The 27,892-nt window shown below is 36.3% G+C and overlaps 1 protein-coding gene across 1 annotated transcript in view; it reads left to right on the forward strand.

The window, feature by feature from the left end:
* Cfap54 (cilia and flagella associated protein 54) overlaps window positions 1-27,892 on the forward strand; it is a 264,100-nt gene that overhangs the window by 13,702 nt on the left and 222,506 nt on the right. Inside the window, exons 5-15 of the mRNA XM_076855417.1 lie at window positions 2,661-2,719; window positions 9,132-9,275; window positions 11,084-11,197; window positions 11,318-11,419; window positions 15,698-15,896; window positions 19,047-19,228; window positions 19,316-19,481; window positions 20,405-20,490; window positions 21,982-22,116; window positions 23,158-23,308; window positions 25,525-25,601. Of these exons, the coding sequence (XP_076711532.1) occupies window positions 2,661-2,719; window positions 9,132-9,275; window positions 11,084-11,197; window positions 11,318-11,419; window positions 15,698-15,896; window positions 19,047-19,228; window positions 19,316-19,481; window positions 20,405-20,490; window positions 21,982-22,116; window positions 23,158-23,308; window positions 25,525-25,601 (1,415 nt within the window). The remainder of the gene's footprint in view (window positions 1-2,660; window positions 2,720-9,131; window positions 9,276-11,083; window positions 11,198-11,317; window positions 11,420-15,697; window positions 15,897-19,046; window positions 19,229-19,315; window positions 19,482-20,404; window positions 20,491-21,981; window positions 22,117-23,157; window positions 23,309-25,524; window positions 25,602-27,892) is intronic.

The following is a 27,892-nucleotide window of genomic DNA, read 5'->3' on the forward strand; positions in this document are numbered from 1 at the left end:
AGACACAAGCAAACAAATCCCTGAAAGCCTTTAACTAAAAGATTAAATGATTTCTGTATCTTCTATATTCTTTCCTTAATGTGATTTTTATTTACACATGCAGTATTGTGGCCTAGACTATTCTGTTTCCTCAGTTTTGCCCAGTATGGTTTTAGAATCTATCCAGATTCCTACATGTAAATCTAATTTGTGAATTCTCCCTGTTGAATTGTATTCCAGGTATTCATACACCCCTCGGGATGGGCACCTGGTTTGCCCTACCACAAATAATTCTGCAATGAATACCCTGCACTTGTCCTTTTATAGACCCATGTGAAGAGTCTTCTGGGATCTATGCCCATGAGTGTGATTGCTGGGTTTTGGGAGATATGCATACTGCTTTTATTTGTACTCACTACTGTCCCTGTTTTAATGTATTCATCTGAAATTTACTGAGTACCTCCCATAAACCAGGCATTGTCCTATGTGCTAGGGACACAGGAGGGGACAACAGATGAAAGCTCCATCCCTATGCTTGCTTCTGCTACAGGGAAATGATAAATCAAAACTAAATAGTGTTAGATGGTGATCGTACTATAGAGAAAAATAAAGGTAAGATAGAGGTGACTGGGGACTGGGCTACAGTTTTAAATAGCATGGTCAGGGGAGGTCTCCCCAGGTAATAGTTGAAGGCCTGAAGGAATTTGGGGAGTTAATTACTTGATATTTGGGGAAAGGCTATTCCAACTTGGGGATTAGCAAGTGCATAGACCTTAAAGTTTTGACAATTTAGAATTCAAGTAGTCAAAAATATGTTTAACTGAAAAGGTCAGACACATTTTGATAACCTTTTTACTGAGACAAGTTACTCTGTTTACTTTTAATCAACTATTATATATACATAGCCTTGGTTTTTTAAGATATTTAATCAATCCTGATTGTTTATGAAATTTGAGGAAGGGTACGAATATTGGAAAACATCTTACTTTTCAACTAACCTGAATCCAGCTAATTTAGACTCAGATTATTCTCATGGTGACCATTTTTGGTGAAAAGGAGTCAGAGGATCAGGCAATAACTCATTTTAGGGATTTGGTGCAAAATAAAACAGAATACAACAAAACCAACTTCCAGAGGTACCCCGAGATCATAGAGTTTGGTCTCTTTTCTATCCTATACCACTTACTCCTTTGGCTTCTGCAGTGAGAATTTGCGGGCCAGGCCAAGATCCTGAATTGTTAAAGAAGGACTCAGTTATAGTCAGAAGCCATGAGGCTGGGGATACAGAGGGCCCTTGTCATTCTTGGAGGGCAAGCTCCTTAAATTCCCCAGTTTCTCGTGTTTATTTAGGCTCCTGGCTTACACCTGAATCACATGTTTTGAGGGGAGGCATATGTTTCCTGTGCCTAGCCTTACATGATGACTTTTTTTCCCCCCTAGAAAGAAAAACAATTAATGCACTTTTATTTTTAAAGATTAAAAATAGAATGGTTGACCTTGGGCTGGGCTGGTTGGGTTGTGGGCATGGAGTCTGGAGAGCTCTTCCCTTAGAAAAATTAAAATTATTGGTCAATAAAGCCACATTGAGATAATCATTTTGGGCTTGAGCTGTTAGTAGCCATGTAGTTTCTTTCCTAGGGGGGCTTAGGTAAAATAAATAAATACCTATCATGGGCACAGCCACATTTCATTTCTGAGTCCTGGAATGTTAAGGACCAGTTGCATTTTCTATGATGTTTAAGATATTATAAGTATTTTAGATTATATTCAGCATATTTGCTGCTGATTTGATTAAATAATGTTTGTTCTACTTACAGGTATATTTTAATCAAGGAATATGTTTTGGAGCAGATGCTGTTTTCTCAGAAGTCTTTAAAATTTAAACATGAACATAGGATTCCTAATGGTTGAATGTTGATGGTTATGAATTTTAGATAGGTTTTTTTGGAAAATATTTAGACTACTTGTCATAACTGCATGCCTTTTTAAACATGTTGCCATCTTTTGGGCATGTTTATAGCATCTTTGGCTTTGATGTACAGAAGAATGTATGGTGATGTTCCCCACTCCTTCCAACCCTGCACCAGCCTTCTCTCTTGGTGGTCTGATATAAAATCATACTTTAATGAAATTATATTTTTCATTAGCCTGTTTATAAGACATATCTTTAGAATTGGATAAATGTTCTGTGAGACTGCAAATGAATATAATGTAAACCGTTATATGACTTTTAAATTATTATGAGTTCCCTTGTTGAGTATTGTGCCATGTTGATTAAATATGCATTCTAATTTTATTTGGAGATAAATCTTTAGTTTTTCAATCATAAGGAAACCAGGGGAAACAGTAACATTTTACATGAATTAATAAAAGCACAGTCTACATTATTTATGCTACTATTCTTTTGTTTAGTATATTTCAAAATCTGAATTGCCTTCAAAAATGAGACTAAAAGATTCCTGTGTCAAGATATTTTAAATATGGCCATATTAGTTATTTTCATGATTTTTGTGTATAAGTGACAAGAAAAATTATGCTGATTATTAACTCTACAGTTTTAGACTTTCTCATGAGATTGTTTCTTTTGGGGACTACAGACTTATTAAACCACAGAAGTTATAATATACAATTTCCATTATTTGAGTATAAAATAAGTTAACATTATTTTTTTTTCCACCTAGGCACCATTTATATTTACACCATTTGCAGGAAACTGATGATCGTAGGTCAATCCTCCAAGGTATGAAATGTCCTAACAAAGTATTTTCCCTTTAATTCCTATTTTTCTTAAGGGCTTTCACTATACCATATATTGAATATAAAACAAAGAATTAATATAATTTAGTGAATACATATGTTATATGGTTTTATTGGTCTTTGTTTTACTTTAATATTAATCATGTAAAAATGTGGACAATAGAGTATTCATGAAAAGAAAGGTCATTCCTAAAATTGATAGGTATTCTCCAGTGTCTCCATGGCTGTTAGACAGTCTTAACTTGTCATACTTGATACTGAACAAGGAGACCATCCCCTTGGCTTCCTTGGGACAGTCCTATTTATGCTAGTCCTGAAGTAATTATTAATAGCACCCCAGTTCAGTCTTACAAGTGTCCTGGTTTAGATGATAAACTATGGCTACTCTATTTATATTAAACGGTTCTTGGACTTTACTTATAGCCCACATGCTACTTGAGTGAACAAAGACCTAAAGGAGGGCAAGGAGACTTAATTTTATAATAAGTTTCTCACTTACCAGTCCTCAGTGCTCAGTTTTAGCTTGAGGAAGTTGCTGACATTTCTGTTGATTTCCCTGAAATGTTGGTGCACTTTCATCGGCAGGAGACATATATATTTTCTGCATTTATTTTCTAGTCATTTGGGATGTAGGCCAAGAAGGGTGAATATACTCCCATGGAGACCCTGCTGGAGCTGCTGTTGGCGTCTGAAACATTACTACTTTATTTTTCCTTATTGCTTGTGAAAGCTTATCCTGAATATTCTAACACACAGGAGAGATACCTTTTTCCCCTTAATTTTTCAAAACAGACAAGTATCTTAAAAGTCAATAACACTTAAAAAAATAAAAATGGAAGCAAGATATTTGTATGCTCAATAGATAACATGAATGGTAGGTTCTCTTTCCGTTTTGTTCCTTGAGTTGAGAAGAACTTAGACGTCACTTGGACAAACTCTGGGCCAGCATTTTGAGTGTGAATTAAACTGAGATAATACTGTCCCTCAGTATAATATAAATTTGGCCTACAGATTATTTGAACAATTCCACATTTAGTTCCAGTTGAGTTCCTAAAAAGAATTTGTACACGTCTGTTGCACTTGCTGTAGCAACAAATACTGCTTCACAGAAGCCATCATAGTTTGGTCTGCTCTGGTGTTTGCTTGCCAAAACTTTGAAGGGGCAGAGACATCTGTGCCAACATTTGACTGTTAGTGTTTGTACTTATTAATGTTGAGAGAATTTTAACTTAATGTGAAAATCATCTTAAAATAATTTCTTATTTATAACCTATGTAAGACGTTTCCTCTCTCTCTCATGTAACTTGATTGTGTCTGAAAAAATAAGTGGAGGAGGTCAGGCGTACGGTTCCAGTCTTGTAGGATGGGAGTGGGGAAAGTGAGACATGCAAGAATTTTGGGGTGGGGAGTGGCTGTACAGTTGGTAGTTGAAGGTCAGGATGAAATTCTTTCAGTTTGTTCAATACAGCAGGTTTCAAGGAAATTAATACTTTTCACCCAGAAATTTCCAAACCCTGGTTGGTAAATTGATTCCTGGGCTGAAACTATAAATGGGCTTTAAATTTAAAAAAATATTTTTTTGTTCTAATCAGTTATACATGTCAGCAAAACCAAAGGCTGAATGTTTTCTCTGATAACTGGATACTAATCTATAAATGGGCTTTAATGGGCTCACTTAATGGAGTCAAACCCTGTGAGGTTCCACTACATCAGAGACCTCCTGGTCTCAGGGACACTAACTCTGTAGTGACTTTAGAGTTCAAGTCTTTTATAGCCTAAAATAGATGAAAAACAGACCAGGCTATTCTTAGTGTCATTCCAAAGAAATTTAAACTTCCATTTATATATCTAGGCATTATGGTTACCCTCTGTTATTACCAAGTCCATACTCCATTCCAGGTACTGTGTGTAGGCTTTGCCTTCATGGTAATACCACAGTCTAAGATTAGGTGGGACTGTCACCACTTCCACTACCACTACCATCATCATCATCTGTTGAATGAGTGCCTACCATCTGATATGCTACTGAGCACTTGCATACATTATCTAATCCTCAGATGCCACTTTGAGAAAGGAGCTGTTATTACCTCCATCTTAATTTAATGGAAAGCTTAATTTGTTCAAGGTCACACATCTAGTTAGAGGGGTGCTGAGGCCAGAACCAATGTCACACTATACTAGCATTCATCATCTTTCAAATAATGCATGTCTGTTTGCTAAATTGAATGCTGTCACAATCCTTTCCATTAGGTTTACCTGCTTAAGTGGGGTAACTGTTTGGGAGGTTTATTTATTTATTTATTTTTTTAATATTACCCTCAATTCTCAAAGTGATCCTGAAGACTTGGACTAACCAGGGGCTTTTCCCCAGTTGGAACTCAATTTAGTGCTGAGGCAGGGCACCAATGTAAGCTTAAAGAATATATGAAACCCTTTACCATAAATACATACGACAACTTTGCTTTTGTTTATAGAACAATCTTGTTTCTCTTCTGGCATTTAAAACAAACTGTATATGTACTTGGCAAACATTAAAGAATACATAGAATCATTTCATTCTAAAAAAAAAACCTCTTTATTTCTGTTTCATTTTACTATAAAATTGAAATAGTTTGGTGAAGTATTTGGCTTGAACAGTAATTGTCAAGTTATTCCACACACCGTTGCACAAACTCCAAATCAACTTTGAAATTGCTTCACTCTCATTTTCCTCAAATATAAATTGATATAAGTAAGGCTGCAGTGCCATCTTGTGGCTAACCTGATTGATGTGTGTGAGTGTGTGTGTGTTTTCCCTTACTGATAACTGAAACATGCTCTTGCTTGGTTTCAAGTTTGGGATGTGAATATAACTTGGGTTTTAAAGTATTTTTTTGTATACAGAGAATAGTCTTTATGTATCCCAATTATTTATATTAATAGAAATAATTATTTCTAGCTTTTAGGGATAAGAAAAAAATGCCACAAATTAAGTCATTTTGAGAAATTTTTCTTTTTGGGTACCAGGGATTGAACTCAGGAGCACTGGACCACAGAGCTACATCCCAGCCCTATTTTGTATTTTATTTAGAGACAGGATCTTACTAAGTTGCCTAGTGTCTCACTGTTGCTGAGGAGGCTGGCTTTGAACTCGTGATCTTCCTGCCTCTGGAGCCACTGGGATGATAGGCGTGCACTACTGCACCCAGCCTATTTTGGGAAATGACTTTTAATCTTCAAACTTGAAAGAGTTTTTAGGACTCCAAGTGGTTTTTGGCGAGCTTCTCCCCTTTGTCACAGCTTCTCTATGTAGTGGAAAGAATGTTGCACTTGGGACTTCAAAGTCCTCAATTCCAGTCCTGGTTCTCTTGCTTAGAAGCAGTTTAGCCTCTTGGAATCGGATTAGATTAAATTTAAAGTTCCTTCTGGCATGAAAATCTGTGATTTTCTTTAATTCTTATTCTAAAGACAAATCCGAATACAATATGAACAACTGTTAGCTGAAGCTATTTTTATTTTGAAATGTGAAATTTCTAATACCAGGAGCTTTGAGGGATTTTGGAAAGACATGTGAATTTGTAGGGGGTAATTTATACATGGCTTAATCTTATACCTCCAACCTCAGCCACAATGATTCAAATGCAAAAATCCAAATGGGGCAGTGAGGGAACAGTGGATGTGAAAAAGTTCAAGGGGTGTGAGGACTGTGAATTTCTCATCAGGCTGACTTACCAGAGTATAGTGTCCAGAATCAGGGCTGAATCTTTTCACCATCCTGTGGTCTAGCCATACCCTTAAAAGGGGACATTGAATACCTGGAGCAAAGCTACCTAAGACTAACCACGTTGGAGAAGGGAGGTCTGGAAATATTCAGGAATTTATCCTGGAGAGAGAACTGGAGGAGAGAGCAGGTTGCTTAGGTGTTTTCAGATTCTTTCTTGGAAGGCTGTACTTCGGCAGTTAGGTTTTGGATTATTTGGGATTGTTCCTGAAGTCATAACTGGAGGTTTATTAAGGTGGATTTTCTTTTAGTTTATGGAAGTACTTTTCATTTTGAAAACTGACTTTTGCCACCATGTGGTGGGTTCCTTGTTACTAGACACAGGAGCTCTCAGGAAAGGGAGTTGTGGGGCGTCCAGTGGTGGTGCTGGTGATGTTGAGTGGGGAGAGGTATAGAGTGACTTTCATCTCTTTGATTCTATGATTGGTTGACTCCACATTTAGCATCATGAACTGAAACTTTTCAATGTAAGTTCGTTGATCAGTCAACAAACAACTAGTGCCTATCTGTTATCTACTAGGTAAAGTACAAGGGGCAGGGTCTACAGTAGTGAACAAGACAGACAAGGTCCTTTCCTAAGTGAATTTACATGCTAGTGAGAGATTCCAGGGAAGAGCAAAGAATATTATAATTTGTTGTCAAACTCTGATCTGCTTCCAACAGTTTCTTTCCTTTGGAATTAAAACTGCCCAGACTCTGGGGAATTCTGCCTTTTCAGCCTTCTTTCCCTTGGATTTCTGCTGAGCTGCTTGTGTATACATTATAGAGCCTGTCCTTGAGGCCTCCGAAGATGATAGTAGGGTCTAAATATTATTGGTGTTTTTAAGTTTACTTTTAACTACTAAACAATCCTGCCAACCTGGTAGTTTTGCTTTATGTATGTGAAGCTGAGGGATTTCAATGATTTACCTTTTCAAGGTGGGTCATTGACCCACTACAGATATATTTTTAAAAAAGATTTCCTCAACCACTGAAGATCTACTTGGTTTTTGGAAGAGAGGCTTTATTCTGTTGTACAAATTTATTATCATTATTCAAGAATCCAGGATACTTGTCAGCTCTCCTGTGACTGGTTCTGTTGACTTCGAGGTTGTTTATGGAATTCATTTAATAATACTTGAGAATATCTGCTATGTACCTGGCCATATTCCAGGTACTGCTGATACAAAAATAAATAAGGCACTGTTCCAGTTCTCAAAGAGAACTCACAGTTTAATTTTGGAGTCACACATGTAATGTTAATGCAATTGGATATGATGTGTGATTCAGATAAACATCCCTAATCTGAAAATCCAAAATCCTTCTAAATCTGAAACTTTCTGAGCACCAACAGGATGCCACAAGTGGAAAACTTCATATCTGATCTCAAGTGATGGGTCAAATATATTTAGATGCACTAAATATAGTGTGTGAAATTACCTTCAGACTATGCATGTAAAGTATATATGAAACATAAATAAATTTCGTGTTTAGTCTTAGGTCCCATCTCCCAAATATTTCATTATTATAATGCAAATATTCCAAAATGAGAAGATATCCAAAATCCAAAGCAATTCTGCTCCCAGCATTTTGGATCAGAGATAATTAATCTGTACATATGTGCATAGAAATTTATGTGGATAATATGTATACACATAATATGTAAACACAGGAGGTATCCTAAGAGTCCAGGGAGACAGGTCGTCTCCTACTTGGTGAGGGCTGGAATATTCATGGATAGAATTTAGAATTTGGGATTCTGACACATTTAGCTCAACAGATTCTTATTTTTACCCCAGTAATATTTCTTATAATAATATGTGGAGCAGAAACCACATTTTCTTTCTTATATTAAATCAAGTGAAAAGCAATATAATCCAGTAAACCTTTGAGCTTTTGGAATCTTTTTGAATAAAGGGTAAAGATGAAAACAGTCATAGTGTTTCCCTGTCTAGCGTTTGTGGGAAGAATTTGTCAAGGAAGAATTAACCAGTGGACTTGTAGGGAAAAGCCATTCAGCTAGAAGAGCATCAGAAGCTGTTGTGTATGTTCCTATGGACAGAGCAGTAGCCTTGTGATCCTTCTCCCACCATTATGTTTCAAATTGTACCTTTGAAATAATTATGTTGGTAATAAGCAGAATGCTTGCAACATGCCAAATACCGTACTAGTACGTATTCATCTCTTTCTCCATAATAGCTCTGCTGTGTTGTGATCAGGAGAGGTAAAATTGGGACTGGAACCCAGATTTATTTGATCTTAATTTTTGTTTGTCCTAAGCATCGCTGGATCCCAGCCTTTCCTACTTTCCCTACCTTCCTATACCAGAATAAAATCCTGGTTCCAGGCCAGCCAGTAACAATTGTATCCTTGGAGGGAACTCCTGGGCTAATGTTGGCTCTTGATACATTTTAATAAAAATGAGCTGGACTCACAGGTTGAGTTTAGGAGCTAAGAAACATGTTCCAAAATGGCTACCTTGAGATCCTGAGTTCTCTGAATTATTCTTCAATATTGGTTTTCTCTTGACTCACTGTTAATGGTATTTTTTGGTTTAAGTCGTCAGCACCTTCTGCTCACGACTTAGAATTTGGTGATATTCAGCAGAATCATCATTAAAATGGCCATAAATTCAATTGTGCCCTTTGTTTCCCAGGCCTTGGAATACCTGCTGTGGGCCAGCATGTGTATGGAGTCCTCGGTCTCGCTCCTGTCTGTCAGGTACTTGACGTGGAGAGCCACCCTTTACACCGCCGTCTGCCAGTGCTACTATGACTGCCAAGGGGGCGTCCATGGGGAGGTAGGTGACTTAGATTCTGGTGGTTCTGACATTTGAAATACAGCTTAGTTGGCATTTTCTTCTTTGGGATGCCCTCAAGAAAACAAAACAAGACAAAAACAACCAAAGAATTGCAATGAAGCCAGGGCATCAGTTCCAGCCTTTATTTGAAGCAGTCTGCGTGCCCGTTCCATGCTGTTGATTTCCTGCTGTACTTTCTGCTCTTTCCTTTATGCTCAATTAACTTCCACCCTCTTCACCTGTCTTCTGAAAATAATTTCTAGTATCTTTCTTTCCTCCTTTTGTTCACACATGTAAGCCCTTTCCTGTTTAGCTTTGTATTCGGTACCACCTGTTTACATTAATCTTGCGTCTCCTCTGCTTCCAGCCGCTGTTATTACATTCTGTTTTTTTTTTTTTTTTTTTTTTTGTACTTGAAATACAACTTACTTCAGCAGGGGCTTCCATTGGCTCATGCAGTATCTCTGTATACAGTAAAAAGGGGGTGTAGCTCAGTGGTGGAGTGCTTGCCTAGCACTCTTGAGGCTGTGAGTTCCAACCCCAGCATCATGGCGGGAGGGAGGTCAATTTTTCTATAGTATTTGGTATTGAATTGGTCACTGGGCCAGATCTTGGTGAAAACTGGAAACAGGCACCCCTGCCTCTGGGCCAAGAGGGTACGGGGGAGCTCTCAGTCCTTATTCAATAGCTTGGTCTGGGAGTCTTATGCAGGACACAGACCTCAGAGCTGCATAAATACCTGCTTGTATTCTGTTCACAACCACAAATAAATCATCTGGCCTAACTGAAGGTTTCTTTACATTAGTTTTTCCCACCTGGACTAATTCTGAAGTGTTGGAAGGCAGTGGCCTCAGGGCAGAAGAATAGACTAATTCAACCCTCATGGGGAACTTTTATAGCCCAGGATACATTCTAGAAACTATTCATCATACATGGATAGTTATCTTTAGTATACCAGGGGTGGCACATTTTGTTCTATAGATGTTAACATTATCAGGGAATGAAACATTTGTGGAGTTTTGATCATTTGATAGCTGCTGGGATTCTTGCTAATTGGAGAATTTAACCCTCCATGCATGTAAAAATGCAGTTGGTCTGGAATCATCTTCATTAAAAATCATAAATTATGAATAAAATATTGCAAAGAAATGTTAAAATAATTGGCATGAATGCTTGTTATTAAACTCTAACATCTCTTTTAAACTCTTGTTATTATCTCTAGAGAATTATAAATTGGTGACATGATTAGATAAGACTGCCTTCTTCCCACCTTCCCTTCCTCAGATATTTATTCAATACTCCCTGTATCCTGGGTATTGGGGTGCAAAATGAATGAGACCTTTAAGGACCTCACAATATAGTGGACAGTGTGAACGATTGAATAGATTATACAGTATGTTATAATAGGAAGGTTAGGATTTGAGAAGAGAACCTGAGAATGGTTTTGTGTGTGTGTGTGTGTGTGTGTGTTTGTGTGTGTGTGTGTGTGTGTGTAAGTAATGCCAAGGAAATGACAATCTGAAGGTACTATCTTACCTTTATTTTAGCTTTCCTTACTTTTTTTGAACTTCATGATTCATAAATTTAGCCTGTGTGACAGTTTATAAGTTTAGACCTGTAGAGTTTAGTGGTACTTAAAGAAAATGATAGACTGGATAGATACTGTATTACCAGGAGTCAGCAGCAGCCTGCAGTTTAATTCACAGATTAAATCAAGTGTCTAGGATGACAAAATATATTATCTTCATACATTTTTAATCACTGTGTTCTAACTTATTATGAACTGAATTTATTTTCATTGCGCACAGGCATTTGCTCGGCGTGGATTAGCTAAAATTGATGAGTTAAGGCAACTGGAATTAATGAGTTCTTCACAATCACAGGATGAATCCAAAAGATATTTTAGAGAGGCTACAATAAAGGTATAAAAATTTCATGAAATAAAAGAAATTTACTGCACTTTACAGTTGATTAGGTACTTAATATTAGTCATGAAGAAATGTGTCCCATGGTTACTTCATATATTCTTCTGTTGGAGGCAGATGGCGGTGATGATCTTCAAAAGAGGAGTATTTGAATCTAGAAGAAAAGTCAAAACTATCTTTAGACCAAAGATAAGACTTAATCTAAAGGAAGCTCAAAGTGTAAGTCTAAAAATTCTTCTCTATTTAAGACTCTTTTTGCAGTGAATTCGTATTATTATTCTGTATTTTCTAATAGTCATCAGTGATTAAATCCTGCCCTAGATTCTCTGCACCAATAGGCAAATGGTGAGAAGAATGTTTTCCCACCTTAGATATGGCTTCACTGTCTTCCTTTCTCTAAAAAGGTTTTCGTTCCTTAGCACAATCCAGGTTTTGCAATGTTAAGATGAGAGGGTAAGGGAGAGCCTGGGAAAGGTGTGAATGAACAGGGTCTGGCAAATGAGCAGGCTTCTGAGTTGGTCTGCATGGGCCCTTGCATTGACTGCTTAGTGTTGGTTTAGTGTGCTTTGAAGATAGAAGGAAGAGGCACCCATTCTAATCACTTTCGGGTTTTCCTTTGAGAGTGTTCAGGAACTAGATTATACTGCAGCAGAAAATAGGCCTCGCACCTTAGGTGGCTTAAAACAGGTGATTTCCCACTGGAGCCTGATACTGGTAGAGTTATCAGGGCTCTGAACTTCTGGCAGCTGCTCAGGGCCAGGCTGAGCAGCAGCACTCATTTAGAAAATTGTTGATCTGGAAGGGAGCTCTGGAAGATCCTGCCTGGGTCATAATGCTCTGCATGGAAGTGACTTGAGCCTTTTCTTTCATGTCACAACTAGTCACACAGCCCCTACCAAAAACGTGTATCTTTGGCAAATAGCACTAGGGACTGTCACAGGGGAGGGAGTGAGATGAAGTTATGCCTTGTGGGGGTCCCCGCCCCCCTTTGCCTTTCTGAGCTCCATATGATTCAAGGTCCAGTTTGGTATCTCTTGGAAGTTGTCCCTTACTGTCCTATATGGCCACCAACTCTCTTCTGTGGGCTCGTATGTAGGGACTGAAAATGAAAGTGAGGGGGAAGAAGATGAGTAGTTTTCAAGAGAAGAGTTACTGAGTCTCAGAACCTGGAGGGGACTTGGGAAATCACCTAATTCATCTCTTTTCTGCTACAGATGATTAAAATGAAGCTTGGAATATTTAAATTACTGGCTAAACTTCACACGCTAACTGCTGGCAAAACTACAACGAAAATCTGCGTCTCAGTCCAGTATTGTTTCACTGCTCCAAGAACTGGGCTGTTTCTCCTCAGTTCTTCTTATGACATTTAGAAAAAAATTCTTCTTGTTTTTTTAAAGAAATCATGATAATTAAGTACTGATACTTGATCATGGTACTGTTTGAATGCGATTTTAGTCTGCCTATGAATAGCCAGCCTAGAAGTACATATCATATATTCCTTTAAAATCCTGTCCCATACTGATCAATGGCATGTAACTGGTGACAGTGATAACTTAACAAATCATAGATGCCTTGAATGAACTGCTGGTATTGTTAAATAATAATGCTGTTGTTTTTGTGAGAGGGTAGGGTGTAATTTTTTTTCCTTATCAGCATTTTTTTTTCCTCTCTGCAAACCAAAATTCAATATTGTCATCAAGATTGTCATGACTTAGCACATTAGGAATTACAGTCATCTTGATAGCAAAATAAAATATACTTTCAAAGAAAAACGTATAAAATTCCATTTAAATTACATTAAAGGCTCATTTATTCCTGGTTTCCTTCAAGATGATTGTGGTATGAGAAATTCTGGTGCTATGTTTTTTTTAGAAAACAATTATAATTTTTTTAGTGGGTAGTTTTGACAGAGATTAGCTAACAGAGATTAGCCCTGTTTAAAATAATGTCATATTACCTTGACATGTATTGCAGAATGTCCTACTTTTATTAGTATGAAATTATTTTATTATGTTTCCACAAAATAAAGAAATTTCAATATACCTTACATCTATTTTTGAGAACACTTCTGTTTGTAATTAATTTCTTTTCTCACAATAAATTATTTTGACTTTCAAAATATTTTTTTGAAGAACTACTAATTCAGACTCCTAAAGATGAAATATTTAGTGATTCATTCAATAAAAAATTTAAAAATGTCTGCTATGTGAGCAAGATAGGTGAGATTAGTGGAGAAACTATGTAATAAATAAACGAAATTATATCTTGTGAAAAGTTTTAAGAAGAAAATAATGGTGGTGGGGATTAAATGACTTATACATAAAGTTTTTCCTGCACACAGTAGGTCTTCAGTAAATATTAGCTATTATGCTTGTTTATTTATTATTCATTCTTGCATTCAACCATCATGTATTAGATACCTGTGTTTTTAAGTATAGTGCAATGCTGAAAAGACTAAGTCATAGTCTTGGCTTTTTGAATGGTCTTGGAAAAGGAGAAGAGAACATTCTGAGTAAAGAAGCAGAGCATGATCATAGTTTTGAGGCCAAAGTAAGCAAAGTTGGTTGGGGACAAGAAGTGGATTTCAACTGGGGGAGGTGTAGTATGTTGGAGAGTTAGCATAGTATATCTCATGGAGTAGATTCATGGAGATCACAGCATTTAGAGGTGGAATGGACTATGTGGGTTGTGTCAATTAGTCTCTCATCCATTCTAACATTTTGAAAGGTTAATAATATATCCTAAGCAGTAGATTGTAACCCAAATTGTCTATTTTTTACTGCTATTACTTTAGTTATTTCCAATTCTTATTATTATAAATATTGATGTAACTCACATCTTCAGGAATGCTATTTTTCTTTCTTTTATTTCCTATGGATAAAATTAAAAATGTAGAATTTCTGAATCAAGGCATACAAATATTTTTATTTCTCTTGGCATATAGTGCCAAAGTGTTTCCAATATGGGTACTCTTATTTTCAAGGTGGTAACCTGCATGTACCAATTTTATTGCAAGGTATTATTATTTTGATATTACTTGTTGGAACTTTTTTTTTAATTAAATCAGTTAGCAAATTTAAATGTGTTTGATAATTCAGTTATACAATTGAATGGCTTGTCATTTTAACCTTATTTCTTTGATCCTTTCTCTTACAAGTGTATTTACTCTTTTTATCTCCTTTTTAATGATTTCTTTCAATCTATTGATCTACTAGATATTTTACTCTAAGATATATTTGAATGGACTCATTAACTTATTATTTTTATAGAAATTCATATTTCATTTGTCATACTTGACAATCCATTATTTTTATTGCTTCAGCTTTATATTTTATATTTACATTTTTATAGATATTATAAGTATTTATATTTTAAAATATTTTACTTAGTATTTGTCTATAGTTCTGATAAATGTTCTATTCCTATTTTTGCTTGTTTTCTATTATATTTTTGTGAACAAATTTATTCTTTTCACCAACTGGTGAAAAACTATGGTTTCATTTTGAATACTTCTAATTATTAGAAAGTTCATTGTGCTTTTTGAATATATATACTTGAAAGCTCTGCTTTAATCTACAATACAAATCTTAGAAGAGGCCCTTTCCTTTGTTTATAAGGAAAGAAAGGGCAAAGCATGGAGGTCAAGTTTTATTGAGTTTTTAGAGAAGCTAAAGCAGGGAAGCTGATGTTTGGGGGAAAATAGTCCAAAGCCTCAAGAAGAGAAAAAAACAAAAACAAAATAAACAAACAACAAACACCACCCCCCCCCCCCAAGAGAATTATGAAAAATATGGTTGGTATTTTACCTGAATATGGATTCTAGAAATGCCAACTAGAGCTACTGGTCTTAACTTCCAGGCAACCTAAATGCAGAGAACAGGCCATTTGTCAGATAAAATAAAGTGTGGAGGTGGGCCATCTGCAGGCGGTGAAGCCATTCCACGGCACACAGAGCAGAGCGGCTGGGAACTCAGGCCTAGTTTATGAGAACACAGCTGATCAGCTCTTCCTTAAGTTCACTAGCACAAGTCTAGTTACTTATTATGTAAATCATTGTTTCAAATTTGAGTTTGAGACATTCTACATTAGAATTTTCTGCAGTGCTTAGAAACAGTGCCCTATCCAAATCTATGGCATGTCTGGAGATTTGGTCTTGAATCTAAAAAAAGCACCCAAGTGATAGTTAGGCCACCGAAATTTGCGTATTGGTCCCTTAAGGCTGTAATTAAGGTACCACAAAGTGTATGGAGATGAGGCTGCCTTAATAAAAAGACCAAAATAAACAACCTTGGAAACACAAACATAGAAACAAATGGCAACGTCTTGATGTAATAGCAGCATGACATAAACTTAAATGGAGTTGAGTGACATCTCGAAAAATGGAAACCCTAGAAGCAGCCATTGCACTGTTAAACTGACCTCTGTCTTTCAGTGTTAGATAAATGAACATTATTTTGTTTGCCTTGTACAATGGACTGTATATTTTTTTAATTCCAGTTGCCATGGCCACGTACCATCACAGACCGGCTGTTAGATGAAATGTTTGATAACTCCGCATCCCGCTTTCTGGCTGTCTTGGAGGCTCTTTCTGATCCAAACAGGCGAATACTACAAACTGGTCCTGTTGTATCTGATGAAGTGGAACTTCGTGATGTTGTCTCAGAACTGTTTATAGCTGGGAAAGAACTTTTAATAAGTAAATAAGATATTAAGATACTATTTTATGGTAGCCACGATTAACAAAAATTTTAACATGATAGTTATGAGAAACTGATAAAGAATTTATGCATTTTATATATTGACCTTGAATTCAGCAACCTTGCTTTAATCAAATGATAATTCGAATAATAAAATTATATCCTTTTTTCCAATTTTTAATCTTTTAATTTCTTTTTTCTTTCATGTCTTGACTCCTGCACTGGTTAGGATCTTCAGTGAACACATGGGAAAGATGTGGTGTCTTCAGTCATCCTTGTCTCACTTTTGATCTTAGGTGGAACATTTCCAGCATCTGACCATTAGTTAAAATATTTGCTTGGGACTTGAGGTGTAGCTTAGTGGTAGAGCACATGCCTAGCATGCGTAAAGCCCTGGGTTTAATCCCCAGCACTGAAAAAAAAAGATGTAAAGATATTTGCTAAAGAATTTTTATAGAGAGCCTTTTCAGATCAAAGAAGTTTCTTTTATTTGTGGTTTTCCAAGTGTCTTTTTTTTTTTGCTTGTTTGATTCTTATCCTGAAGTTGTTGAATTTTATCAAAAGTCTTTTCTGTATTTATCAAGTTTCACTGTGTTGACCAAAGGGCTTTCTCTTTTATTTCTATTAATATGGTGAATTGCATTGAATGTCTAATTTTTAGCTACCTTGTATTTTTGGAATAGATCTAATTTCTAAGTGAGGATTTGACTTTTTTATATATTGCTTGATTTGGTTGCTAGTGTTTACTTCATTTTTGCTTTTTTGTTCAAGAGAGAGATTTTCATTTCTTATGATGTTATTTTTAGGTTTGACCCTCAAGAACATATTGGTCTCATAAAGTGAGTTGAGAACTGTGCTCTCTTCCTTTATTATGTGGAAGAATTTGTGCTGGATTGATGTTATTTCTTCTCAAATGTTGGTTGAATTTACTGGTAAAATCATCTGGACTTGGAATTTCCTTTGTGGAAGTTTTTAACTATGGATTCAATTTCTTTTATAAATATGAAATTATTCAGCTTTCATTTTCATTCTTTTTCTAAATCTTTTACCAGTTTGATAAATGGTATCTTATACCATTTATCCCTTGAAAATTTTATGTTTTAACCAGTATTTTACAATTTTTGTCAGAGTCATAATACCTCATTATGATCCTGATTTCTGTAGCTCTGCAGTGGTGCCCTCTTTTTCATTCCTGATCATGGTGTGTTTGCTTTCTCCCTTATTTCATCAATTTCACCAGGTGTCTACAAACTTCATTAGTGTGTATATGGTGTGCATTTGTGTGTGTCATGTGTGTTGGTGTAGTCTGTGGTGTGTGTATATGGTGTGTTGATGTGTGGTGTGTGTGGCATGTGTATGTAGTGTGTTTGCATGTGAAATATGTGTGGTGTGTTTGTTGTGCATGTGAGGGTATGTGTGTTCAGAGTAGGTGTTTGTGGTGTGTACCATTGTGTGTGTGATGTGTGTGTGGTATGTTAGGTATGTTGGTGTGTGTAGTATGTATGTGTGTATTGTGTGTGGTATGGATGTCTGTGGCATGTGCATGTGGTGAACATGTGTGTAGTGTGGTATGGGCATGTGTGTGGTTTGTGATGTGTATTGCATGTGATGTGTGTGATATGTGCATACAGTGTGTGTTGTATTATGTGGGATATACATATGGTGTATATGTTTGTGCAGTATGTGTGTTCATGGTGTTGGCATGCCTGTGGCATGCATGTGGGGGGTGTGTGTGTGTCTGGTGTGGTGTGTTGGTAGGGTTTGTATGTGGTGTGTAGTATGAATATGTGTATGTGGCATGGTGTGTATGTGTGTGTTGGTGTGGGATGTGCAGATATGTGTGTGGTATGTGTGCAGAATGTGTTGTGTTGGTGTGTGTAGTGTATTTGGCATGCATGTGTGTGGAATGTGTCATGCGTATGTGTGTTATGTGTGCTGTGTGTGATGTGGCATGTGTGTAATGCATGGTTTGTGTGTTTTGTGTGATATGGCATAATTCTGAGTGTGGTTGTATGTGAGTGGTATGTATGTATTCTGTCATTTGTATGTGGCGTGTGTACATTGTGCTTTGTGTGTGTGTGGTGTGGCATGAGTGTATATATATATAATTGCATGTGTGGTGTTGGTGGAGATTGTGTTTACGTGTGGTGCATCTGTGGTATGACATGTGCCTCTGTGTGGTTGTATGTGTGTGGGGTGTGTGTATGTGTGTGTGTGTGTGTGTGTGTGTGTGTGGTGTGCCTGTGCACTCATCTGAAGGCAGAGAGCCTCTGGTGCCAGTTTAGGGCTTATCTCTTAAAAAAAATCAAGTTCTTGGTGAGAATTTCCTTGACTCCCTTCACTCAAACCCTAATGATTGCCCCCTCTGCATCTTTCTTTCCAAGGAAGGGCGGTTCCTCCTCCTCTTCCTCTCCTTCCGGCAGTTATTTCCTTCCAGGCAATCACTGTATCTCACTTCCTCATTCAAGCTTCCTTACTATGTTTTCTCCTTGGTACAGTTAGATTTATTAAAGGAATTGGCTATTTTCACTGTTCTAAATTCTTTTCTTGAAATTTATGTATCAGAAAACTTCTGTCCCTAACATTCCACAGAGAATGTCCTGGACAACCTCATTGCTTATTCGAGGGTCGCTTTTCCTCTTCACTCTTGGTAGTTTTGTTACAGTGCTCTTTTCCCACTAACCACTTCCCTTTGTGCCATTTCTCCCTCTGCTCTTCTCTTAAATTTTGACGTTTCTTCTGCAGCTATTCAGTGCCTACAGTGGATCCTGCCATTTATGATGAATGTGTAATTGTGACTCTACAAGTTATATATCCCAATTAAAGATCTCTTTCTCGAGTTTCCAGTCCACACTTAGCTCCCAGTTGGCGAGTCCACTGTTGTTAATTCTGTTTGCCTCTCCATGCATCTTCTGGGTAGATTTCCCTGGCCGAGCCTGTGTCGGTTGCTCTTCCTGTTTGTCCCTGCAGCAGCCTGTTTTTGCCCACTTAGATTTCTTGTTTGCCCTCTTGAGTGTAACTCAGTGAAGGTAGGGATTGTGTCCTTTCCTTTACATTGTTTCCTAGTGCTTGGCAGTGTCTGATAGCTAATGTTTAGCCAACATTTCTTTGCAAGGATGCTTTTCAAACCTCTCTCTTTTCTTTTCTAGTTTCAAGTATTGGTCCAAGTGGAACGATTGGTTTTCCCAACACACCTCTTACGGAGCTTATGATAGAAAGAACAAATGTTATTTCTCTGGATGCTGCTGTAAAGTTTATAAAATTAGCATTTACTTATGAAGAATGGGGTTTATTTGAATCTTTAGCTATGCAGCTTATTTATTTTCTCCAGGTAATATATGCAAAACCATTCATTTGTTTTTGTTTTGTTAAAATGACATTGGATTATTGTTTAACTTGTGGGATGTAATTCTCTAAGAGGCAGGATGATCCACAGTCAAAGAAAGCAGAGAAGGATTTAACTCTTCTGATTGCAATTGAACCACTAATCAACCTAAAGAAAAACAAAGGTTTGATACTTCCTTTGGACAGTTATAAAGAAGGAGAGTCAGCTCAAATTTATTTAAAGCATGTAGTTTCACATGGTGAGTCATTATTTACCTTTTTGAAAAATTTATTTTTATTGGATAAAAGATGCTCTTTCTAGGTGAATTGAGAGAAAGAATGTTCAAGGCAGAGGGAACAGGAGGTGCAAAGCCCCTGAGGGAAGGGTGTACTTAGCGATGGAAGGAATGGTGGGCATATGTGTTTGGAGGGCACTGGTGGAAGTGGTGGAGTTTGGGAGTAGATAGGTGGCAAGATCAGAAAAATAGGTGGGTACCAGGTGATGCCATTTTGGTGACAGTTTTGATGAGGTGAACGAGGTTCTTCTTAGCTGCTGACTTGCTGCAGTGAGAGGCCAGCAGGGCTTTGCATCAAAGAGCAAAGGAACTGGTTCACTTTAGTAAGGGCAAGTCTGGTCTCCCCTCTCTCCAGCTTGTAGCACTTTCCACTGTAGAACTTAAATAACTTAAAAGTTATTGTTAATGTATTTGAAATCCTGATCTAATTTTTAGACCAATGAGAATTACTTAATTTCATTGTTCATATTTTCCGTTGCTCTTAAGGCATTGCGTGGCTGCTCAGTTGCAGTAAATCATTTGGATCAAGTCATGAAGCACTTTTTCTTCTAGTGGTTTCTGAATAGATATTCTTATCATTTTTCTTTCAGCTGCCCATTTTACATGTACTTTAATATTGTAAGCCTCTTCAATTTCTCTTTGGACGTACAAATAGTGTAACATACAGTTGAACTTACATATAGTGGTTTAATACTAGTAATAGTTATTTGAATTGGGTTAGATCTGCTTCGATTCATTTTGATATAGAAGCATTTAAATTATTGACATGGTGTTTGCCCAGATATCATTTGGGTCATTTTTTTTTTGAAGGATTTCTGTGTTTCTCTGTCTTTGGCATTTGAAGTTTTATGATTGACTTTTTGTTTTCTTTTACTTTTTGAATGCAGATTCTTATGTGAGGAATTATGGATATTCAGAAGATATTTTTCATTTGGCAGCTGTCCTGTATGTCTGTGTCTGTAGCTCTCCCCAGGTGAATTACCTCTTTTGAATAACTTCATAATGTGGAACAAGATTATGCCTAACTTAAGACCAGGTTTAAAATATCACAGGATTTGTACCTAAAGTTATGTATTATTTAATTCTTGAGTTAGATCATGGTTTGTAATTTTAAGTTTCTTTTTATTATTGAAAATGAAGATTTTGGGTGTTACTCTGTTTCTTGTTGGGAAATCCCAAGGCCAGTTGTGTTTCTAATGATGAAAGAAATGGGGCAGTGGTTAAATTAAAGGGAGAGCTAATATGCTTGGTGAGAAGGGGCTCTTTAGCCCCTGATGAAAGCCTGGTTATTGCTAGGAGTTGTTTTCGCATGATGGTCTGCATTTAGAAATGGTCTATACATGGCTATGATTGCTCATGTACAATTAGTACAACTAGTTTTCCATCTGAATTCCAGGGGTCCCCAGGGCTTCTCTGAAGTTCCTCAGAAGCCCAAATTTGAGCAGCGGCACCCTAACCTGTTTTTACTAATTCTGCATATAATATTGAGATTCTGATGGAATTTTGTTTGAAAGTTTGGTTTGATATACAATTACATTTGAGACCCACCATTACCGAGCATTATACTAAGCTTTTGCCCAGGGAAGTGAAACTGAGTAAGGGATATAAGAAGTTCTGCTGTTAAAGTATTTCCCATTTCTTCTGGGTTTATTAGACTGTGTTATAACATGTGACAAGTACTTAATTTTTGAAAGGAAGTGGGAGAACTTAACAAAAAATAAAAATCAAGGTTTGAAAGGCTAAGGGACTTTCATCTGTCCATTTTAAAATAATTATGTCTTAGTTCAGCTCAATTAAATTCAGTAAACATTTATTGATGTTCTAACTCTTATGTTCCCAAGCATTGTACTTCAGTGTGATATATATCAAATTAAATCCTAAAGCTGCTTCAAAAGAGCACAGAGTTTGGTAGTTTTAAATCATGAACTTCATATACTGAGCAACTTTGGTTTTCTTTTGAAAAGAATTTAGTAACTTTGATTTGCCAAGAAGCATACTAGTTCTGGATCGCTCTTGAACTTCATACCTGGTATGAAGTTCTCCCATACCTTGTCTACTATATCCTTTACCCAACCCCTTTCCCTCTCAAATTACTATCCCCCTCCCCCATTCTTTATTATCTGAATACAAGATTCTGAAAAAGGGAAAAGTTTCAAAATTGGATGGAACTTATTGATTTTCATACTTGCCTAAAGTGTTTGGGACTTTTTAGAGAGACAGAATAAGCCTTGGTTAAGAGTGAGGATCCTTTGGTCTGCTTATTATTTCTGGCAATTTCATCTCCTGTGTTCAGTTTGCTCATTTGTGAGGCAGATAGTAACGGCACTCAGCTTATTGGGTTGGTATGAGGTTAAATGAGTCAGTATATAGATAAAGCTTGAGGAGTGTCACCTGGCACACTGTAATTTTTTATACATAACAGCTTATCATCCTTGTTCATTTACTTCATCACTTTTGTTTTCAGGATGTTCAGCCTGATAAAGAAATCGTTGTGGACATGATAATGTTCCTGTGGCAGAAATGCAAATTAGGAATTCAGAAGATCAGTATGTCCAGAAGCGACTATAGAAAATTCACCCAGAAAATCCACAGTAATAAGGTATTTCTTTTTTGTTTCCCTTTGGATTTTTTTTGTTATTGTTAATTCAAGTTGCAATATATATTTCAAATCTAGAATTTCCCTATTTATGCCCCTAATAACTATAATCATTTGCAGATGGATATGTTAGAAAGATATTCTTTGTAGTGATGAATGAGCCTTTCCTTTAATGTGTGTTCCTGAACCTCTGCCCTGGTATTGTTTTGGGGAGTGGGCTAGTATTTCAGTTTTAAAGGGAGGAATAAATATAGTATGCCTAAGGTCACAGGAGATTGGACAAATTATTAAGAAGATGAATAATAGAAAATACAAATAAGTAAGTAGTTTCATGTTTTCTTCCTGCAGTCATATTTTTGGACTGTTTAATAGAGCTATTTATTTTGTGGTAAGAACAGGGTTGAACATTTGAATATTATAAACTGGAAATTTAAGAGAAGATATTCTGGTAATAAATATTTTAGCTCTAGGGATTCTGAGTCTCCTAAGATTAGCTACATTAAGATACGTAGGTGTGTTTTTTCTTTTTTTAAATTATGTGCTCTTTCAAGTAATGATGTGGGTGCATAAATGTTGCTTTATCATTTTAGGTTCCAAAGTGTGATGGTTTTTTTTATATGCTCAGCTGGGGATATAGGCGTGAAAGTTGATTTCTAAGGCATCAAGAGTGGAAGCTGAAACACCTGCTTATCCCCCACTAATCTGAAGGACTTTGATCTTGATCAAATTTTGCTTTAAAGGGAGAATAAGAATTTTGAGGATATAGATAACATTTTGTGATGTATAAAAATAACAGATCATAAATTTGCCATTAGAGCTATATGTGTATGAATCTTCTTTATCAATTTATATGGGTTTATTATTAGATATTATGTTTTAGTATCACTATATTATTTATAATAGGAAGTATTAATAAGGAGGCCTGTATAATGTTTCTTTATACTTAGAACTTGGTGATTTCAAAGAAGTGCTAAGTTTTGAAAAATGTCTAATTCTACAGTGTAATCTATTTTAATAATTTTGCTCTGTATTTTCTCTTTTTAGTGGTTTTATCTTCTGTGGCAGATAAATGAAGTGATTCACAACTATAAATTGGAAGACATTGACATTGCAGTGGTGGCAGAGGTCACATTACGATTAAGTGAAATATTAGAGTTTTTAGGAAGCCCAAGAAGAAAATTTAAAAAATATCCAGGTAAAATACTGAATGAAAGATGGGATTATTAACTTATACACATTTAAATATAAATAGACAAGCATATTAGAGCACAGGATAACTTGTGTTAGGGGAAACTAGGCATGTCAGCATTGTGCTTCATTGATGTTTATAATCTGAGATAGGGAATGATGTAGATTAAATCGAGTGCATGTAAAGAAAAGGTCATGGGCTGGGGATGTGGCTCAAGTGGTAGCGCGCTTGCCTGGCATGCGTGCGGCCCGGGTTCGATTCTCAGCACCACGTACAAACAAAGATGTTGTGTCCGCCAATAACTAAAAAATAAATATCAAAAAAATTAAAAAAAAAAAAAAAAGAAAAGGTCATGCTCTCTGGTTCAGTGGCAGACACATCCCTTTGTGCTTTCTCCTCACCCATATCTTTCCCTTCTCCATCCCTAATCACCACCTCCTCTTCTTCCTCCTCTCTTAATCTTTATGTCTCTTCTTCCTCCTCTCTTAATCTTTATGTTCTTTCTCTCTTCCCTTTCATCCCCTTTCCTGTGTTCTCCTCTCCCACTTCTCCAAATGCTTCTTGAAGGGGGGGAGAGCATCGTTTGGTTGTGGTTATGTTCTTGGTCCCGACCACGTTCCCTGAAGCGGGGAGTTCAAATGAGATCAGTGCAATGAATCATGTCCTTCTATATTTTATCTCCTTTTCTGTTCTCTCCTGTCCTAATTCCCTGTTGCCTCAGCCCCTGAAGGCTGACAAATCACCCCTCAGCTTCTCACCTTCCTTCTTCAGAACTGCCAGAAGCCTCAGCGGGAAAGGCCGCTCTCCTGCCATTGTACCCTGGCTCCCTGCCAGGATCTGGGCCTTCATCCCTTTCCTGGATCCTTGCCTGAGTTTGTTTCCTGTCTTCTTAGTTTTCAGATTAAAAAAAAAAAATATTTTCTAGTTTTTATTTCCAGCAAGGAGACGTTTTCTAGATTCTCTATTATTAGAACTAAACAAAACAATACAATTAAGTAAGAAATGGGTTTTTTAAAATGAATGAATGAATGAATGAATGGTGAGATTATTAACTGATACACATTTAAATATAAATAGACAAGCCTAAATTAGAGCACAGGATAACTTGTGTTAGGGGAAACTAGGCATGTCAGCATTGTGCTTCATTGATGTTTGTAATCTGAGATAAAACTGAAATACTAAAAAATACTTAAAAAACCCATTTCTTACTTAATTGTATTGCTTTGTTTACTAGTTACTTTTAGAAGACTATTATTTTATTCTGTTAATTTTAAATGGGCAAAGTATAATCTCAGGTATTAATTCTTTGTTACAATGTTTCACCTCTAAAGAACTAGTAGATTTTGGAGCATGAAATCCTTTTTATAAATTTGGGAACTAATTTGTTGATGTAATGTGGGCTAGATATATAAATTCTTATAACTTTTCTAAGAATGATATTCTCATCATCTTATTGGCACATTGAACTTAAAGTATAAGCCATTCTTCTATATTACTTACGATAGTCTACTTAAGACGTCTATTAGATTTTTAAGTAATACATTGTTTAGTTTGAATTATTAAATACATTTTAAAATTATAAAATTAACATTGTCATATAAATATTTATGATTCATATCCCTCTAATTCAAACTAGTCTTCTCTGATATTTGTCTAAATTTATATGGCTTCTTTACTATTCTGTTCTGAGTATTTTAAAGTAGACTTTATAGTAGGTTTAAGAAGACCAATGTCTACCATGATATTGTTTTGTTGATAAACAAGATTCTTATTTGGTTTATTGTATTGCAATGAGATTTTTTTTTTCTTTTTGAGATGAGGACTCACTGGGTTGCCCAGGCTGGCCTCGAATTCATGGATTTAAATCATCCCTGCCTTAAAAGTCCCCACCGCCCCTAGTGCTGGGATTGCAGGGGCACCATTGCACCTGGCTCTGCCAGACGCTTTTAGCTGGCTTCATATACAGAAAAAAATGTAATCACACAAGAGGAGCAATTTAGTATTCTGTCATATTCTAAAGTATTGAATCATTTCTAAGATCTAAGATTATCATTTCTAAAAAGATAAGCGATTAAAAGAATTTATTATGATTATGATTTCTTGCTATATGTCCCCTTTTCTCTTCTCTGATCCTTCCTTCTTCCCCTTTGTTTCTTCTTCTCCTCTCTTACTCTCTCCTCTCTCTTTACCTTGTTTTTATTCTTTCTTTTCTTTTTTCCCAGATGTACCTTTAAAAACAGAGATTAAGATATTCCCTGGGACTCCAAAAGGAATCTCGGAAGTTCTTCCAATATTAAAGGTATTACAACACATTGTAGAGAATATAGTTAAGAACATGACTTTTTATTTTCAAATAAAACTAAATTACAGTAGTTTGTTGTAGAAGTAATTTTAAATGTTTAAAACTTGAGAATTTATGGTTTCTGTAGGCATTACAGGAACATTTTTCTACCTTTTGCTTTTACTCTAGAAAAAAATCCAATCATTAAAAAAAAATAAGCTAGTTAAACATCTTAAAAAGATTTATAGTTGAATGTGTTATGATTCATAGATTTATAGAGAGGGGACGGCCTACTCAGCAAATGCCTTTGACAGATAGAATGAGTTATTACCTGATCACAGTGCACTTAGAATAGCTGTGGCCCTTGGGAAGTTCTCAGTGAGCAATTACTTAAGAGGAGAAAGGAGTGGGGGATGAGTAGCGATTCCTCTTCTTTATTATTCTTTTCTTACACTATTTGAATTACTTCTGTACATCATGCATTGTGTTGTCCTATAGATCTGAATGGGGTTCTGGGGACTGATATATATCTACATCTGTATTCACTTATTTTTTACTTGTTCTAATTATTTATACATGACAGTAAGTGCATTTGGACACAACATACATGAATGGAGTATAACTTCTCATTCTTCAGGTCGTAGACGATGCAGGATTACAGAGGTCGTGTGATCATATATGCACATAGGGTGATAATGTCTGATTCCTTCTTCTATCATTCCTATTCCCATACCCACTACCTACATTCATTTTATTCCCTTATTTATTGGCAAAATCTGGAACATTAGCAAACTCTGTCCTGTGTGATGCTGGTGTTGTGTATCAGAAAATGGCACCATGATCATGGACCTTGAGTGGCTTTGGATTGAACACAGTAGAATGTGTTTTTCCAAAGAAATATAAAGTGCCACGTATTCCATTATTTGAGCATAAAACCCCTTTTCTCATTGTGGAATATCTACTTATATCTCATTATAAATTTCAGGCATTTTACCACTTTTATTACCTATGTGTGCGTTCTGAGTCAGTGTGGAGTATTGTTTGCTTGTTTTAAAATCTGTGTGATCAACGTCATTCCGTGTGTATTCCTGCTCAGATTGCTTTTTACTCAGCATTGTGTTTTTTGAGATCCACCCAAGTAGATTCATGTGCTCGTGGTGTCATTTCACCACATCCAACTGGTTCAGTCGCACCGTAAGGGGTTGGAGATTTGACTTAGAGGTTTTGCCCTCATAGTCCCGGCATTTAACACCTGTGCTGCATTGCCTCTTGATTAAAAAGAAGTCTTCAGGATATTTGTTTTTCTAATGCATAGAAATACATAACTTCAAGTGTCTTTAATACATCTTTATTTGTAGCAGCCCTTTGAAATATAAGAACAAGTGATCATTTAAAAAGTGTTGTTTCAGCTACATTTTGGCCGTACTTGTTACAGTACATAAAGTCCTAAGGGATTAGGTGCTAATCCAGTTATCATTATGAACGTATAGGAAGAAAAGGGGAGGGGTTCATTCTGAATTTACTTTCTCAAACGAATGTGCATCTTCTAAGTTTCAGTTCTTTATTCTATATTGCTCTTGGATTTGAGAAATCTCAAATTGGAAAGAGACTGTCCTGCATAACAGGTGGAGGAGACCTCATAGCTGTTTGACAGGGTTTTTTAGGGATCACTTCTTGTGCTCGCCAAGCATACAGCTTCCTGCTTCTCACTCCAGACACATTCAACCAGAATTATGGATGTGGAGTTCTTAAAGTTCCTTATTGTAGATTCTTAAGGACGCTAGAGTTTGAGAATCAGTGACTTTGTGGAATGGCCCTTATTCTCTGAGGCTGACTCTCATTCTCTCTATTTATTCCTTGGGGCAGGAATAGGAATCCTAGTGGAAGTCATAAGTGCTAGATTTTGGCTTGAGATAAAAATGTTCTGGCAGGTAAGCCTCTAAATGAAGTGGGGTTCCTTAGAACAAAGAAACAGACCATTAATGAACTATTGCTATTATTATTTAAATTCATTGAGAATTTAATTTAATTTATTTAAATTCTCAAGATTATTCATTGCCATCTGCTAAGAAATTGTCTAAATAAAAGTATAAGTCTGTGATGACAGCAGTTTAAATGGTAGGTCCTAAAGTTGTGCAGTGCACAGCCTGCTTAGCTGTATTGGAGTATGGTAGATGTGGTAGAAGTGATTCATTGGTGTGACCTAAGAGTCCAGTGTTTGGTGTTAGACCTGGAGTTGAATCTTGACTGTGATATTGACTACATGACCTTGTATAAATGATTTAATCTGTTCATATATCCTCATTTGT

Source organism: Callospermophilus lateralis, chromosome 4 (genome assembly GCF_048772815.1).
Source record: "Callospermophilus lateralis isolate mCalLat2 chromosome 4, mCalLat2.hap1, whole genome shotgun sequence".
Taxonomy (NCBI): Eukaryota; Metazoa; Chordata; class Mammalia; order Rodentia; family Sciuridae; genus Callospermophilus; species Callospermophilus lateralis.